General features: G+C 38.5%; 1 protein-coding gene across 29 annotated transcripts in view; it reads right to left on the bottom strand.

The window, feature by feature from the left end:
- Positions 1-19,113, bottom strand: part of MAP2K5 (mitogen-activated protein kinase kinase 5) — a 279,846-nt gene that overhangs the window by 127,821 nt on the left and 132,912 nt on the right. For all 29 annotated transcript variants that reach the window (XM_064267345.1, XM_064267344.1, XM_064267343.1 and 26 more), the window contains one exon: positions 18,601-18,649. In XM_064267345.1, the coding sequence (XP_064123415.1) occupies positions 18,601-18,649 (49 nt within the window). The remainder of the gene's footprint in view (positions 1-18,600; positions 18,650-19,113) is intronic.

The raw sequence follows: 19,113 nt of genomic DNA on the forward strand, positions 1-19,113 counted from the left end.
TTACTATTTCTGGCACTCTTCATTCATTTGTGTAGATTCAACCTTCCGTTATCATTTCCCTTCTGCCTAAATAAGTTCCTTTACTGTTTCTTATAATGCTGGGTAAATGGCAATGAATTCTCTCAGCCTTGTCTGAAAACAACTGTATTACACCATTATTTAGAAAGATATAGTCTTGGCCATAGAATTCTGGGTTGAAAGACTTTTTTTTTTAAAACATTTTTAGATGTCTTTCCATCCTCTTATGTCTTGCATACCACCCAGCAACAAGTTGGCTACCCTGTTACCTTTATTCCTTTCTACTCAGTGAGGGTTTTTTCTCCCTCTCTCTTTCTGAATATTTTATCACTGGTTTTCAGAAATTTGATTTTGATGTGCTATGGTGTGGTTTTGCGTTTATCCTGGTTAGGGTTTCGTGAGATTCTTAGATCTGTGGGTTTACTGGTTTTATCAAATTAGAAAGTTTAAGACCATTATTTCTTCAAATGACTTCTTGTTTCCTTCCCATCTCCTTCCAGGTCTCCATTACACATATATGCTAGACTTCTTGATATTGTCTCTAAACTCTGTCTCTTCTGCTCAGCAAGATCTTTGGACTCTGTTTGGGTTCCCCTTCCCTATGCTGCAGTCTGGAAATTATTTCTAGGCAGAAAGCTTCGGTGATGATAGGGTTCATCTCATTTCTTTCCCTTTTCTCAGGGATCACAGTCCTACACTTCTTGTTATCTAATATCTGAAGACAATTGTTTCATATATTTTGTTCAGTTTTGGTGGAGGGAAGGTCCCATAGCAGATTCCTCCCTGGGCAGAAATGGAAGTACCCCTTTATTTTTTAAATTCTTGTTTTTGTCTTTTGTTAATTCTTTGACCTTGCATTTTAAGATACCTCAAATCCTTCTGGAATGAGGATAGCTCCCCTGATTTAAGTTTCACTTTATCTGGGATTAAATATTGGACCTTACATGTGAGGTATCAATAATCCTAGTATATAGCCACTGAACTTACTACCTCAAGTTTCCACTCAAAGCGTGCAAATTCTATAGTTCTCAAGAACAGCTCCAGAAATACTGAATGATTTGGTTTGTTTCAACTTTACTCCAAGCCACAGGCAACAGCACGAGAGATTAGGCAGAAAGTTTACTTTTAAGGAGGTAGCTATATCTAAACTGATTTTAACGCAATCTCAAATTACGGAGAACAAACAACTGAAGGCGCACAGCTCTTCATTCAGCTCACTTAAAGACACCGTAGCCTTTCTTCTGTAAGCAAAGCCCAAAGAAGGTGAGTCATTAAAGTAACTGATTATAAATGGCAATCAAATCAGGGCAGATGCAAGTCATTTTGGTTTAATCAGGCCATTAATTATTAGGGTTTATCAATTAGTTTTATTGAAGGCAGGGGAGCTTAAATGAATAGTAGGGCATTGATTTTAACTGAGACATTTTCTCAAAGAAAATACAAATGAGGTGTGTAGAAGCCCAGATCACAGGACTTTTTGTACTGCTGAAGAGAAATAAATTCCTTCTAATGCAACACATAAGCTTTAGTGAAAAACCAAATTAACTTTAGCCCCCTTTGCATTAAGGACAAAATATCATGTTTTGGTGTTTCCTAATTTGAGGTTTAGCTTCAATCTGTCTCAGCTAAGAGGGCAATATCACGTGGGAGAAAGTGAAATATAAGATACAATGCAAAGTTACCCAGTTTTAGTATCAGATATTCCTTACCTTCTTTCATTTTAGGAAAAAAAAGTTACTTTATACAGATAAGCTTTTTAAAAAAAAAAAAATTTTATTGTGCTTTAAGTGAAAGTTAACAAATCAAGTCAGTCTCTCACACAAAAACCCATACACACCTTGCTACACACTCCCAATTACTCTCCCCCTAATAAGACAGCCTGCTCTCTCCCTTCACTCTCTCTTTTTGTGTCCTTTTCGCCAGCTTCTAACCCCCTCCACCCTCTCATCTCCCCTCCAGGCAGGAGATGCCAACATAGTCTCAAGTGTGCACCTGATCCAAGAAGCTCACTCCTCACCAGCATCCCTCTCCAACCCATCGTCCAGTCCAATCCATGTCTGAAGAGTTGGCTTTGGGAACGGTTCCTGTCCTGGGCCAACAGGTCTGGGGGCCATGACCACCGGGGTCCTTCCAGTCTCAGTCAGACCATTAAATATACAGATAGGCTTTTAAAGGAGTCACTAGATCCCTGTTGGTCAGATCCTCTTGGGGGAAGCAGAGTGATGCCATGGAAAGTGCCCGCTGGACTTCATCCAAGATCCTAGTGTGAGCTCCAGCATATTGTTTGTGAGACTGTGGACAAGTCATTTAAACCTCTCTGAGCCTCTGTTTCCTTGTATATATAGTATTCATACATACAGTCATATATATATATATATATATATGGTGATATGTAAGATCAAGAGTGGACCTGATTTTCCTATGCTGACAAGGTTGTAATGAAAATTAAGTGAGATTGTGTGCTTAGCAGTGCCTGGTACAGAGCTGGAGCTCAAAGCATTGTTGAATGAATAACATGAACGGGAAAAAATATTCTGTACACTTGAAAGCACTATACATACTGTAAGCTGCTGCTTTGTAAAACTGTTAAGAACAAAGACTTGTACCCTATAAAGTCGGGATGTGGACCATCTGATACCCTGAACCAAACCCAAAGGCTAAGTGCGGTTAACATTCATTATACCAGCTCTACCTAAAGGCAGGCTACTTCTAGAGTGGCCAGTTTTGTTCAGCTGGGATCACAGAAGAGTTAACAATTATTCAATCACGACACGTGACTCCTGTACCAATATTTTCCCACTCCTTTAGAGGAATTTCAGAGTAAACTGGGCTCTTCAGTGATGATATAATGAATACTTCAGCTGCAAAAGTGACAGCCCAAGTAGATAACAGGTAGTTATGATGTGGCTCTGTCCAATAATCTGAAGTGCTTAAAAGGTTATTGGAAAAATTATCAGCGAGTGGAAAGAACGAAAGATTTTACAAACAGACTCTCATGTCACGCTGAGGATAATAGTAGGTCACTTTCTAAAGGAGTCTTTAACTGAATAAACGTCAGCCACAAAGTTTCTTTAACAATTAAATATAAACATACCATAAGAAAAGCAAAAACAAAAACCAAACCTGTTACTGTCAAGCTCATTCCAACTCATAGCGACCCTACAGGACAGGGTAGAACTGCCCCCATAGGGTTTCCAAGGAGCAGCTGGTGGATTCAAACTGCCGACCTTTTGGCTAGCAGCCGTAGCTCTTACCACTGCACCACCAGGGCCCACCAAACTGACCGTCTTACCCTGCAATTCCAGTTCTACGTATCTACCTGAGAATTACAATTCAGGAACACATTAAGACTTGTATATGAATAGCAGCATTATTCATAACAGCCTCAAGCTGGATATAATCCAAATACCCATCTATTAGTGAAGGGACAGACAAAATGTGGTTTATCCATACAGTGGGATACCGCTCATGAATAAAAACGAATGAGCTGCTGATACACGCTATGACATGTATAACCTCAAACACATTATGCTAAATAAATGATGCCAGACATAAAAGACTTCATATTGTATGCTTCTTTTATATAAAATGTCCAGAAAAGGCAAATCTATAGGGTCAGAAAGCAGATTAGTGGTTGCCTGGGACTTGAGGATGGGAGCAGGAATTGACTGCAAATAGGAATGAAGATTTTTCTTAGGGTGCCGGTAATGTTCTAAAACTAAATTATGGCAATGTGTGCACAACTATATAAATTTACTAAAAATCACTGAACTGTACACTTAAAACAGGTGAATTTTATGGTATGTAAGTTACACATCAACAAAGCTGTTAAAAAAAATCAGCCTCAAAACACATCTTGGCTTAGCAGGCGCTCTGTGGTCACCACAGTCACTCTCCTACTCCATCTGTAACAAAGTGTGGAGCATTAGTTAATTACACTGATCAGGTACTACAGAAACCAGTTGCTGTCGAGTCGATTCTGACTCGTGGTGACCCCATGAGTGTCAGAGTAGAACTGCACTCCGTAGGGTTTTCAATGGCTGATTTTTTGGAAGTAGATCGCCAGGCCTTTCTTCCAGATTGCCTCTGTGTGGACTCAAGTTGCCCACCTTTCAGTTAGCAGCCAAGCACATTAATCGTTTGTACTACCCAGGGATTCACATCAGTGGTAAAATGGTTATTTCTCCCCAAAACGGATACACACTAGAAGGCCTGATTAACTGTGATTACAAATATTTAAAGATACTAATTTTAAAATACCACTTTTATGTATTTAAGATTATCTCCCTAAATGACTAAGGCTATGTTTACAAAATACAAAAGCAACTGTTTCAAACATGAATAATTTGGTCAACACATGATAGTTGCTTCCATAACACCCAGTAACTACCCTTACTGATTTTCAAGCTGGACTGACTATCTTTTTTTCTTTTTTCACTGAATTGACCAAATTGACTGTGGAAATTGATATCATGTTGAGACAACCCGTGTTGCCACCCAGAACCGCTTCATGCAGGAAACTGTATCTTTATACTTGCTGCATCAATTAGCCCTGAAACAGCCCACTGAAACAGGATCAAGTCACAGCTTGCTAATAGGGCCAAGGTCCTAAAGAGCATGTGCTTTCTGCAGCTTTTCACAAAAGGCTCCTCTGCCTACTGCCCAGCTCCTGGCCCCAACACAATGCGGGTCAGAGTGGGAGGCTGTCCTCAGTCAGGATCTGGCTGGGTGCCGAGGGGGCAGTTCAAAACAGATAAATTAAAGCTCTCTCACAAAACTACAGTGGAGTTACCCAAAATTCTCAGAATAAGAACTTAGAGGATAACTTCCTGCTAAGGTTAGCGTCAAAGAAAACTGTGACTTTGTACACATTGCTGTATGCTTTCTCTTGTCAGAAAAGGAAAACTACTCAAACTAAAGATTCCCTTTTTGCTGTGATCTGCTCTCATCAGGTGCTGGGGTATCTCCTACTTTTCCTTCCCTTTGGCCTGTTCTGTTATATACTTGAAATATCTAACTTGCTCTGTGCTTTCATATGTGAGCTCACTGGACACTCTTAGAAACAGGCATGGTGTAACTCTTAAAGAAACAATAGTTCAGTTTTAAAACAAGACATGTGGCTCGGATGTGGGAAGCAGAAATAAACTTCCGTTTAACTCTTCCCACCTATAAAGCAATTACACTGTTTTGCTTGCATGCCAAGGAAGCCGCTCTCAGTTTACCAGGAGCCCAAGGATGCATCAGCAGGTCTCCACTCTTAGTAACCTCCTCCAGCACTGTGGCTGGGTGCTTCAGCAACCTCTTTCATTACGTTTAATCGTCTTATGAAAAGACAACAACCAATGTATCTATCTAGTTATTTCTTGGGAACTGCATTCTAATGAATGAGAACAGCAGGTACAATAGAGACTATGCTGACATTCCACGTTACAAATTCATCTGTGCACAACAGGAACACACTTAAGAGAAAACCACAATGCAATATAAAAGTTATTCTAATCATTTCATCACATCATAAAGGGTAGGTCATCCAAATATTCCTGCAAAAGCCTTAAATAAAATTAAGCACTCTAATTAGCCACCTTAAACGGCAGTTATCGTCTAGAGAGTCTCATGATTCACCACCTCCGAATGGAGGACACAAATACAGCTCTCCTCCTTCACGTATGCGGCATTTGTAATGTTAATCAGGGCAAAAAGGCCTGGGTTTCTCGATTCTCTCTTCCCTCGATCTTTTCTTAGGAAGTAAAGAGGTTTCCTTCTTCAATTTCTACCTGCAATATGAACATACAGTAGTGGTAGAATGAGTCCTTGGAGTCTGGTTGTTGTTGTTGTTCATGTCATCGAGTCAGCTGACTTTTAGTGACCGTATGGACAACAGAATGAAACACTGCCCAGTCCTATATCACCCTCACAATCCTTGTTATGCTTGAGCCCACTGCTGCAGCCACTGTGTCAATCCATATCCTTGAAGGTCTCCCTCTTTTTTGCTGACCCTCTACTTTACCAAGCATGATGTCCTTCTCCAGGGACTGGTCTCTCCTAATAACATACCCAAAGTACATGAGATGAAGTCTTGCCATCCTTACTTTTAAGGAGCATTCTGGTGTACTGGAGTCTGGAGGGACTTGTATTCTGCCCCAGCTGTGGAACAACCTACTTTCCCAAGTCTAAGATACCAATGATTATAAAAGTCCTACTGGGTATAAAAGCTTTTCAGCAAAAAAAAAAAAAAGTGTGGGGTTGGGGCGGGGAGAAACACTACATTAAATGAATAAATGAATTGTAAGATACATTTTGATTGTAGACTTAACTTGGGGCAGCATGTCAGAAAAACAATGCTGGTAAATTGCTCTAAAGAAATATTACAGCAGGTAACGCTTCTTGGGTACTTGCTATGTACCAGGCAATGGGCTAAATGCTTTATATGCATTATTACATCATTTAATTCTCGTTATAACCTTTGACTTAGGTACTATTAATCTCATGTTACCCATGAGGAAACTGAGGCTCAAATTAATGAAGTTACTTGCCCAAGGTCACATACATCTAGAGGCTCCAACCTACCCCTTTAGCATTAACCAACCACATTATATTTATGAGCTAAACCTCATCTGAACCAATAGGCTGGATTATTATTCCAGCTTTGGCATTCAGTTCTTGGCCGATTTTGGGAAATCACAAGGAAAGTGGTGCTGGTGTTTATGTAAGGCTCTTCTCATTTCTCACCGGCTTGTTTCTTCTCTTCCTCTAGAAGAGAAGCAGATAATGGAAGGAGGTCTGAGGAAGGTTCTAACTATTCCTCCTCACTTAACCTCTTGCTTTTTCTCTTGTGAAACGATGGTTTGAGCCATAATAATAGTTGTTAGATGCCAGATATCATGCCGTGACCTCAAAGAGGTTAAGAAATAGACCCAAGGCTACAGAGCTGAGCTCAAATCCAGGTCTGACCTTAAAACTAGAGGTCTTCCATTAGGCCACCAACTACTTCTTGCCTTTCCTATGACTGAGCAAGTTACTTAGCCTCTTTGAGCTTTACTTCTTCATCTAAAAAAATGGGGATACTATGGTACCTTCCTAACAAGGCTATCATGAGGATTAAATAAAATTAAATACACAAAAATCTAATACAACAGTACCTAGAAAATATTCAATAAATACTAAAAATAATAATTATTACTCTAATCCAGAAGGAACTTAATCTTCCAAAACAAAAAAAAAATAAAATAAAAAGGCTTTGATCTCCCTGAAGCTGATCAACTTTAGCCATGACCTTGGAGAAAGGGGCAGACATCAAGAAGTCTTCAGACTACTAAAGCTGTCCGTCCATTCTGCTTGGCAGAATGTTTTATCTGAGGATAAACCTCTTACTTTAATACTAGAAAGGGGAACAAAGGATGACTTCCAATTAAGCCACGCTGCAACAAGTTCCAGGAGAAGAACATTCCCAGAAAAATCTGATTCAATTTATTCATCCAAAAAATGTGCACTGGCATACAACCAGAGTCATAGACTAACTGTGACCTCCACCCTCTACCAACAGAAATAAACCAATCATCCATCATACGGTATCCTCTCTCCCTCTGCTGAGCTCCTAAACTTCACAGTTTGCCTAAGTGACACAGCTGTGATCACAGCTATCTGTAGGGATTGGTGAATCAGATATTTATCTGCATGCTGAGTGCATCTTGCTAGATGGCTAGACAGTTGCTCACCTGAGTGGGTGCCATAAAGATCTGAGAGTAAAAACACACAATGATCATATCATCTACTTTAAATATCAATCCCTAGCAAGGCAGAAGAGGGGGCTAATGTCCTTCCCTGTAGGTCACATGACCTCTGTTCTTTTTCCTCTAAGGCTCCGGTTGACATTCATTTTCAGAATGGGAGAGGGACGTGGCCTGCATGGCTATTTACCCTGGGTTCCTCACCCTCCTGGAGATATCCTTAGACCCCACATCCCTAAAAGGGATGACTCTGCCTATGATCAAATCCTATCACGGATGCATGAAAGAGGAAAATTAAGTCCAGGACAACCATCTCTCATAAAGGGGGCCACTAGAGTACAGGCAACTGCAGAAAGATCATATATTCTTCTTTTTTATTTAATTAAGTTTTTTATTTTGAGATAATTGTAAATTCACATGCAGTTTTAAGAAATAATGCAGAAATCCTGTGTAGCTTCTTACCCAGGGTCCACCAATAGTAACAGCTTGTAAAACTATATATAGTACAGTATCACAAATAGTATGTTGATATTGTTACAGTCAAGACGGAATATTTCCATCACCACAAGGATTCCTCATCTTTCTTTTATAGCCACATCCATTCCCCTCGTGTCCTTATCCCCTCATTAAACTCTGGCAAGCATTACTTTGTTTTCCATTTCTATAACTTTGTCATTTCAAAATGTTACATAAGTGGAATAATACAGCATGCAACCTTTTGGGATTGGCTTTTTTCACTCAGTATAATTCTTTGGAATTTCATCCAAGTTGTTATGCATAATAGCAGTTTGTCGCTTCTTATTGCTAAGTATATTCCATGGTATGGGTACTTTTTGAAGGACATCTAGGTTGTTCCCGTTTTTTTTTGTACTACTGTACAAGTTCCTGTGTGAGCATAAATTTTCATTTCTCTGGGATAAATGCCCAGGAGAACAACTGCTGGGTCATATGGTAGTTGCATGCTTAGTTTTTAAAAACTGTCAAATTGTTTTCCAGAGGGTCTGTATACCAGCAATGTCCGAGGGATCCAGTTTCTCCGCACCCTTGCCAGTATTTGGTGTTGTCATTATTTTTTTATTTTAGTCATTCTGAAAGGTATGTAGTGATACCTCATTGTGGTTTTAATTTGCATTTTTCTAGTGGTTAATGATGTTGAACATCTTTGCATGTGCTTATTTGCCATCTGTATATCCTTTTTAGTAGAATGTCTCTTCATGTCTTTTGCCCATTTTGTAATTGGATTGTTTGTTTTTCTACTGTTGAGTTTTGAGTGCTTTATATACTCTAGACAAATATTCTTTTAAAAGAAGACGTTTAAGTGACGATATACGGGTTTCTTGTCTTTTGAAAATCATTTGATAATCATTACCACAAACACAGAAATCCCCAGTGATCTCCTGAGGCAAAGAGAATGAATGACCAACATGGGGAAGAAGACTTAATTTCTAGAGATGTTCATTTGTGTGGATAGAGCTGGAGAAAAACCAATAACCCAGAGTCATTAAACTACTTTGTTTACCTCAGCTAATGGGCTAAGCCTTTTTTTTTTACCCTTGCAAAAACACAAATGTTCATGAGTTATATGATCGATCTACCACATACTACAGCACTGGCACGTGATTCATATTTACAGATAAAGGACAATATTTAAAAGATTTTTATACAGGATCTGAGGTGCTTTCATCACTAGCATTTGCCTAACACAAATGCTGCCCTTCTAGACACATTTGTTTAAATGGTCACTCAGGCAAAGAAGCTCCCACACCCTTTCATCATTACATGGCTGTGACACAAAGACCAGCAGGATGACTCCTTTTAAATTGACTTGGATTACTCAACACTACCGGTTGTTTTTAATAACTGTGTCTGGTCCTACGGAAAGCAAAAATACGGCTTAGATTATTTAAAAAATTACTATAAGCTAAGGTTAAGCAGAAACTGTGCGGATCTCTACAAAACAGGTTGTTTTGAAAGTTGTGTCAAATTACATTTCTACTCATAACTTAAAATTAACCAGGTTAGTTTTCTAATTGTATTAAAATGCTTTCCACCAATCCTTTTCCTTGAAGCTTCACTTTATCTAGCCATTCTGTAATTTATTTTTGCTACAAATCCCAACTTTTACATATACTAAGGTATTCTTTTAACATTCCTACTTTGACTTTAAAATATCCTTCCTAAGTAATTCAAAAGTTTTACTTCTACCAATTCATTCCTCTTCTCTCTTTTATTTAAATATAATAAAATAATTATGGGATGTAATACAAATATTCTTATTTTAAAAATCAATTACACTGATATCATCGAAAAGATAACAACAAATATATATAACCTTACCCCCCCCCCACATTTTTGAATTTTCAGCCTCCAATTTTCTTCCAAATTCTTTCCTTAAAAATGATACCTTGCATGGACCTTCTTTGTACATTTTGTTTTTTTTGCAACTTCCACAATTACTTCAAAATAAAAAATTAAGAGAAAAAAAGGATGTCTTTGTTTTCCATTCAAGTTGTGACTCTACATGTTGTTTTTATAATATTTTATATTCAGTATACTTTACACACAAAAAAAACCCTTCTTAAAGATGTCTTTTGATTACATCAGTCTAGTTTATAAAGCAATCGTTTTCTTAGTTAAACTACATTGCTTTAATTCTCAATTATTTGTTTATACTCCAATCTCTTCAGTTCTAAAATATTTCCTATGTCCTAGAATTCTCCACTTCTTTGAAGGAACACCTTAGTTTATATACATAAAGCACTTACAACAGTGCCTGGTGCAGAGTGTTTAATAAATATCTGTTACCACTACTACTACTACTACTATTACATGGAAAAATCTACTCTCAGGGATTCTCATCTTTTTCTTTTCTCTCCCCCATGCCACTCTGATTTGCTCTGTTCTCTTACCCTGCCAACATGTCATGCTTCTTCAGTCATGAAATTCAGAATGCTGGCTCTTGGAGGGACCTGAGTAATTATCTACCCATCCTCATCATATATATGAGGGAACTGAGGCCCAGAGAGCAGGAATAACCTCTCCAAGATCATACGGCAAGCAGGCAATCAGTGGGACTGAACTGGTAATGCCAATTCAACCTCTACTCTTCTTAGAAATTTCTCTTTTAATTTTCTAAGGCCAGTCAAGTCATACTGCACACCTGCAGATCTCTAGCAACGTTACTGGGGGGAAATGGCTTAACTAAGGAGATATTTCCAACTTTCAGATAGTCTAAATTGCTGTGCTAATGACAGTAACTGAGTTTTCCCTCCCTCCTCCTCTCTTCATCTCCCTTTTCTTTCATTGTAAATATCCTTTAAATCATGAGGTAATTTTTTTTTTGTTTCTAGGCACTGAGTTGCTAGACCAAACCAGGTAGGATTTGTCAGGAGCCATGGAGATATGGTGATAATAACACAATCACCAAGACCCTTTGAAAGAATGGTTTGTCTTTTTTGGCAGAGGAAACGTCTAAGGTAGAGCTTTGGCCACACTGCTGAGGTGTAACAGAATGCCTTCTCTCTCTCACTCTTTTTTAAAAAGCCTGGGGTAAAATTTATACACGGTAAAATTCACTCTCTTTAAGCGAACACGTTTATGTATTCTAACAAATCTACACTGTCATGTCACCACCACCCAAATCAATATCTAGAATATTTTCAATACCCCCAAAAGTTCTTTCATGCCTTTATAGTCAACCCTTCCCTACTCTTTGGAAACCACTGATATACTGCCCATCCCCACAGTTTTGCCTTTTGCAGATTGTTACATAAGTGGAACCACACCATAGGTAGCCTTTTGAGTCTGGTTTCTTTCACTCTGCATAAAGTATGTGAGATTCATGCATGTTGGCACATGTATCTGTAGTTTGTTCCTTTTTTATTGCTGAGTAGTATTCCATTGTATGGATGTACCACAGTGTGGTTGTCCATTCAGCAGCTGAAGATTTGGGTTGTTTCTAGTTTATGTTGACATATGCTTTCGTTCTCAAATATCTAGGAGTGGGATTGCTGTATCATGTGGTAGGAAACTGCCCAAGTGTTTTCCAAAGGGGCTGTACCACATTACTTTCCCACCAGCAATGTATGAAAGTTCCAGTTGCTCTGTATCCTTGCCAGTTTATATATTAAATCAGTTTTCTTCTTTAATTTTAGTGTACTCCTCTCTTTTAATAGAAAAAAAAAGTAACAGGAAACTACTTTGGAAAGTCTGAAAGTTTAAGCAACCTTGAGTCTTCTCGCCCTTAAACTTTACAATTCTATTGACTCTACATTCAAAGTATACCCAGAATCTGACTACTTCTCTCCACCTTCATAGCTGTCTCCCTGATCTGTGGCTCTGTAACTCACCGGGATTACTGCAACAGCTTCCTAACAGCTGATTCTACCCTTCTTCCCCCTAGTCTGTTTCCAACTCCATGGCCAGCCTTATCTTTTTAAAATACAAGGTAGATCATGGTACTTCTCTGCTAAAACCCTGCTGTGGCTCCCCATTTCATTTAGGTAAAGCCAATGTCCTCTCACTGGCCCCATGATCTCACTGCCTTTCTCTCCACCACCATCCCTCTCGCTCACTGGGCCTCCTTGGTGCTCCAGAAACACTCAGGCACATTCCCACCTTGTGGCTTCTTCTCTAACATTCCCCCATTCATCTACTTGACTCCTCCCCCTCCTCCTTCAAGCCTTTGCCCCAGTCTCATCTCCTCTATGAGGTCTACTTAACACTGCAATCTACCCTTTGCCTCCCCTAAGCTTAATCACTTTTTTCTCCATATTATCAACCACCTTCTAACGCACTCTGAATTGACATATGTATTGTGTTTATTGTTTACGGCCTGTTTCCCAGCTGCACCCCACTTCTGCTAGAATGTAAGCTCTAAACATGTAGGAATCTTTTGTTTTGTACTGAGTACACAGTATGTATAAAACAGAGCTGATGAATGAATGAACAATGCCAGCCTTGACATTTATGGTAGCACCAACTGGAGGAGGGGTATGAGGCCAGGAGTAGAAAATAAAATAAAAATAAAGCCAGGATAGAAAACAAAATTTCTAACATGTCTGCTGAAACTACAATACTGAGTTTCTCTAAACACAAATCTACCTGGACAGTATTTGCTCCAGAATTTTGCAGAAATGGGGGGTGGGGGGGTGGGACTCTCTTATTAGAGAAAATAAGTGAAACTAATCAGGTTTGTGTGTATAAAAATGTCCTGGGAAACCAACTATTTAGGTTTCTTCTTTCTATAAACTTCAGTGTCTGTGTAAGACTGCCCCAGCTTGATTGCCAATTTTATTTTTTTTTAAATCTAAGTTCTATTCTCATTACCCTTCCATTTCTATTTTTTATCCTCAGGGAAAGAGAGACCAGTTACTGCCAGGGCATTCTCACATCTTCCAAAGAAATGGCATAGGTGTTAATCTTGTATTTATGTTTGATGTAGGTAATGATGGCTATGACTAGAGCTGCAGGTTTATTAATATGCAGGGCTCTCACCTCACAAAAAAATTTTTTTCTTTTTTTTCACCTCATTAGTGGCAAGGCATGTTTTGAAGTTTAGCTGCAATGTTTGCTGTAATGCTGGATCTGGCCTAACAGACTTTCTCACTGTTCATTTTCTTTGTTTTTACCCACAGTCAGTAGATGCTATACTTGTAGGGCTCACACATATGCCTTTTGATAAAGATGATTTTTCCACAGTAGTTAATCTTGGTGGAATTTTCAAATACTTTTAATAATTATGTCCTCATGTGATGTCACATGCTTGGTTTATCTTAAAGGAAATATTTTCACAACTTTTGACCCAGTAATACAAAGTATAATAAACTCTCCCTGGCTTGATTTTTGAGTGGGGTATTCCTTTTTTTTTTTTTCTTATTAACTAGATAAGGTGATTAACTCCGTAATTATATAACAAAAACATGCCTGTTTTAGCGATGGAGAGTTTATAAAGTACATGCACCTATGCCATCTCAACCAAACCTTAAAAATAGTAAAAGAAACTTAACAGTAAAATATGACTGAATACAATATTTGAAGATTCATTATGAACAGCAACTGTTGTATTTCAAATTCCAAAAAAATCTTCAGTTGACACAATATGCTACCAAATAAACTAATTTTACCAGGCTTATAAGTCCCATGGGATGGGTGGTTTGTCACTGTTTATTGCTCAATTTCCTTCTATTCTGTGGTCTTCACTGGACATACACTACAAGAAAGACTCCAGATTTCCAACAGCTTGCTTGGAATTCATCAACTATGTTTTATAAATTCTGTAACATACGACTTATATTTTTTATAGCTAAAAATCCTGGACCACGTTTAAATGTGAGGAATAGTTCGCTATCATTTCTCATTTGGTCACTGAACACATCTCCGCTTCTTAATTTTTTGAATTTTATGCTCATAGTTATAAAGCTATTGCTTTTTTTTCTACCCTGGTTTTTAGGGGCAGAATTTGGTAGGGAAGAAAATGATGATTAGAGGGGAACACAGCTACATAGACCAAGACAAAGGAGAGAGAGGTTTAGATCAATCATTAGAGTTTCTTTCCCCATCTTTTTTCACTGCCTTGTCTTCTCACAGCGTCTGTACCAGCCTCCCCCTCCTGCAGAAGGACCCTGTCTTTGATTTGACAATGTGACACATATCCAGCTAGAATCCCCATCATCATTCATTTAAATTAGAGAAGGCAAAATTGAGTATATGTGCTTTTAAGAAGGCACAGCAATGAGTTTGTATAGCAAAAGTGTATAAACAAGTATATTATCTATTTAATTGCCTTGGCTGAACTTAAAAGCTCTGATCTTTAATTGCCTGATTGAACTGATCTAAAAAGCTACAATTTTTTAATCAAGGAGAAAATTAAATAGCTTTTTGGTGAATAAAAAGGCATCTTTAATCTTATTTTTATGGAATCCAAGTTATTAAATATGGATAAAACCTCTAAAATATTAAGTTAACAACTATTCAATCTAGAATACATTTCTCATTACAATCTTTACAAAGTCTTCAGGGACACTTGGCTTCTTCAGCTCTTCAATAAAAACACATGCTTTTAAATCCAGAAGGTAAAAGTTTCCATGAATAGCTAAGAAACTAAAAAGCTAAATATATATTTAATGGCATGTATTACCACAGCATATTTATTTCTTGAGTTGAGCACCCATAACTACAGGGACGTAACTGTTCATCTGCACTATAACTTACTCACTAGTCTTTCCATCTAGATAGAAAGAGATGCACTTCATTCACTGGTATTTATTTACAACTGAAATTCCTTGAGCGATTTTGTTGGTCCACTTTCACTGGCCCCACTTGGTCCCTCAGCTATCTTCTTCGACAACTAGTGGTATTTCACAGCAGGTTATCCTCTGTGGGAATTGGGCTGGACAGCACAGACTGAATCAAGAAGTATGGATTCAGGATTCCCTTTTGAAAATCTCACTTCCTCCATCAGTCAAACCACTAAGGCCCTTGCACATCACTGATCAAAAAACTCTTCTTAGCCCAAGTTGCATCAAGAGCTGGGAAGAAGGACCTACCTGCCTCTCTGAGAGGCTCTGGTCAACCACACCTGCCCACAGTGATCACGCAGTGGTACACTGGGAATATGACAAATAAATGAGACTTTATTCAACCATTTTTATACGTACAATTCAGTGACATTGATTACATTCTTCCTGTTGTGTAACCATTTTCACTCTTTTTTTCTGATCTGAGTTGTTCTTCCCCAATTAACATAAACTCACTGCCCCCTAAGTTCCTGTCTAATCTTCATCTTACACAGACAGTTCTTAAAAGAGCGTAATGCTCAAGGCAGACATTTTTTTACTAGTAAAGCTAAACAACTGTTTGGTTTTAAGAAAACTTCAAGGGGTATTTTTGGTTTAAGTTTTAAAGATTGTTTCAGGGTTCATCCAGCCCCCTTGGTTCCAGGAAGTCTGGATTCCATGAGAATTTGAAATTCTCACTCACCCATCCCCCCACCCCCCAACCTTTTGGTCAGGATTATTCTATGAAATCTTTGATCAAAATGTTCAGTAATGGTAGCCGGGCACATCCAGTTCCTCTGGTCTCATCGTCAAGGAGGCAGTTGTTCATGGAGGCAGTTAACCACACATTCCATATCCTCCTTCTATTCCTGACTTTCCTTCCTCTGTTGCTTCAGGCAAATAGAAACCAATTCCTAGACTTTATTTTTATATCCAGACATAAATCCATTTGAAACATGTCTATCAGGATCTCACTTCAATTGAAAAATTCAATTTTTCTCCCAAACACAGAATAAAACTAAAATCAAGTAAATTATATACAGGAAATATCAGAGGTATGTCTGATATTATCAGCATGATTTCTGATTTTAAGAAGAAAAAAAAATGATTGCAGAATAATTAAAATGTATTTCTCCCTCCACTACAGTTCTTAGCCCTACAAAGATTCCTCATAGAAACTTACGGCTGGAGAGAATTCATTACAAGCCAGAATTATGCTGTATGCCTTGAGTACAGGATGATCCTAAGGCTCACTTTAATAACACCACTACATTTCCACAGCAAAGTACTTTTAATGAGGGCTTTGCTATTGAGAATTGACCACTGGGTTAATTCCTATAAAAATGGTTATAACCACTTTATGGGCTGGTGGGTGTGGGGAAGGAGGGGACTCAGGGAATGGAAGCAATATAGGTCATATTATTATGTTAAATACCATTTTCTCTTAATCTTGGTGGTGAAAAATGCTCTATTTTTCTTGCACCCACCAAACATATTTACATACCTGTTTATACCCAGGAAAAGTAATGCCAACACAACCAGCTCACTCTCCCTAAATCTGCATTTTGCAGTGACTATACTCTAAAATATCTGTCCTATAGGGTCGCTATGAGTCGGAATCGACTCGATGGCAACAGGCTTTTTACAGGTATACTCAAAAATAGAAAGTGGCTTACGCATTTGGTTTACTATTCCATTTAATCAGAATAAATGTCTTCAGGAACTGAACTGACATTTTACTTGTCAAAATCTAGATACCCTCTTCAAAAAAGGATGGAGGATTTAAGAAGAAATTTGGAATCATTAGGATATTAAAACCACCACCATAAAAAACAATCCTTAGTGACAGATGTGATACTATCATTGAAGACATCGGTTGGTTTTTTTTTGTCTTATAGTTTATACCCTAAAAAACACAAACAAAAAAATCTTTCCTTCAGTCACATCTAATGTGTATGCTGTTGCATTCCCCAACAGTGTATAAAGCTAGGATGAGCAGATGTGTAAGATTAAATAGTACTGTCAGTAACATCAGACCCTGAAGTTGCTTTTTTATAGTCTGTTTCTTACTCAATAATTTGCCATGCAGACATTTTAGGAACATTAAAGCAGAAAGGGAGGTTCCTTTTGCAACATTCAACAGTTACCTGATTATTTTCTCGTCTGTTCTCTCAAGAGATCAGGAGACTGCTTCTGATGCTTTCAGTGGTGTCAAACCTTGTCTAACTTCAGATGGAGGAGAGAGAATCACCACGAGCACAAAGCTGATTCCTATGAGGTGGACGTCAGACATACCTCCACTCTCCAACCTTTTTACCAGTTCTGACACCAGTCGTCCTCCCCACGGCACTCTCTACTTCTCTGCTGGGTTCCATAATTCATTACAGCAGCCACACAGAACTCACAGACCATACTCATGATTTTGTGGTTTATTGGGAAAGTAACAGCCTATAATTCAGGATCAGGATCAACTTGGAAGTAACAGGATACAGGATACAGTTGTCAATCAGGAGAGCTTCCAACCAAGACAGCTCTCAGTTCCATTTCAGCAATGCCTGTAGGCAGGTTGTGCTTAGGCCTCTGCTGCTGGGCTCTGCTCAGCCTGGTCTCTGCCCCGCTCCAGCAAGTGTTTTGGCTCCTTAGCTCCACCTATCCATGCCCAGAGGCACTCACCCCGCCAGCAAGCCTCCTACTTGAAGGTGCTCAATTCTCTTACTCCATGGGTTGTCAAGCCCCACCACAGCTGGCTGGCACTGGTCTCTTGGTTCTTACCTTCTCATGCCACCACCACTCTTGCCACTACCACGTCATCTCTCGCCCTCTTCAGTGTTACAGCTGTCTTTCTCCTACATCTAGGATGTTCTCAGCACAGGGACCCCATGTCTAAAGGATGTGCTCTGCTCCAGCTCTTCTTCTTGATGGTAGTGAGGTCCCACTGAACCTCTGTGGGATTGGCACTTTTATAAGACTACTCCTCCCATCAAGACCACAAATAGATCAATCCCCTTGGTAGGCCACGGTCATCTTATTTGCTTAGTAAACTGTCCAATCCCTTTGCAAGACTGTAGCCAGGCAAATCATCTTGGCAGAACTACAAACCCAAGGCCAGAAAGGTCATATATAAAGAGAAACTCATGCACTGCAACTTATTTAAAGCTTCATGTTGAAGTTATATCAGGTAATCTCTTAAGAAACACTGTATGGTAATATCAGATATGTTAATAAAAGAAAGGATGCTATGGTATAGAAAGTACACACCCTGAATTAACTAAAGTAAGAAAAATGAGATTCTATCATTTCTAAATACCATGAAATATCTTTTTATATGTTTGTTAAATGTGATTCAGAAAAATACTATACTAAACTTATAATCTTGAAGAGAGCAGTTGAGGGAGAAGGCACGCAACTGAAACATAACATTTATAAAGCAACTATCTTTATGACCACCAAATATATCCTCTGGCTTAAATATCAGATCATTTATTCACCTTAAAAATTTAAGTATCTGGAGGAAACTTTTCCCTCACCCATCTCAGGTCAAAAAATACTACATCAGAGTTTATAAGTCCAGTACCTACCTCTATGTAAAATCTTTAAACTCCACAAATAGGTAAGGCCTTTAACAACCTAAATTTAGAGAAAACAATATAATTATTGTTCTTACAGAGAATTTTCCACATTTCAAATATATAATCATATCAATCAGAATTCTCCTTTAAAACTCAAACAACAATCATTTATTAAGCATCTCCCATTTCTGTTCCAGGCTCTGTTGGGATGCCAAACATATAAGCCATAGGTTCTTTCCTTTAATGAGCGTACAGTGTTCTGAAGATAAGGTACGCCAAGTGAAGGAAACAAGTGTATGCGCACATTAGATGACCTGGAAGTACTTACACTAAATTCTTAGTGGTGGTACGGGGGAGGGAGGAGAGGGACTAGAAAAAATGGACAGTCTTTCACTTTTTATTTTCTGCACTCCTGTATTTGAATTTTTAAAAAATCATTACATTTGTGACCAAGGCAAGATATTTTTTTAAAAAGTGAACTAATGAAATAATGCAGCAAATTCCAAGCATTCAGTAGGTGAA

Source organism: Loxodonta africana, chromosome 13 (genome assembly GCF_030014295.1).
Source record: "Loxodonta africana isolate mLoxAfr1 chromosome 13, mLoxAfr1.hap2, whole genome shotgun sequence".
In the NCBI taxonomy this organism is placed as follows: Eukaryota; Metazoa; Chordata; class Mammalia; order Proboscidea; family Elephantidae; genus Loxodonta; species Loxodonta africana.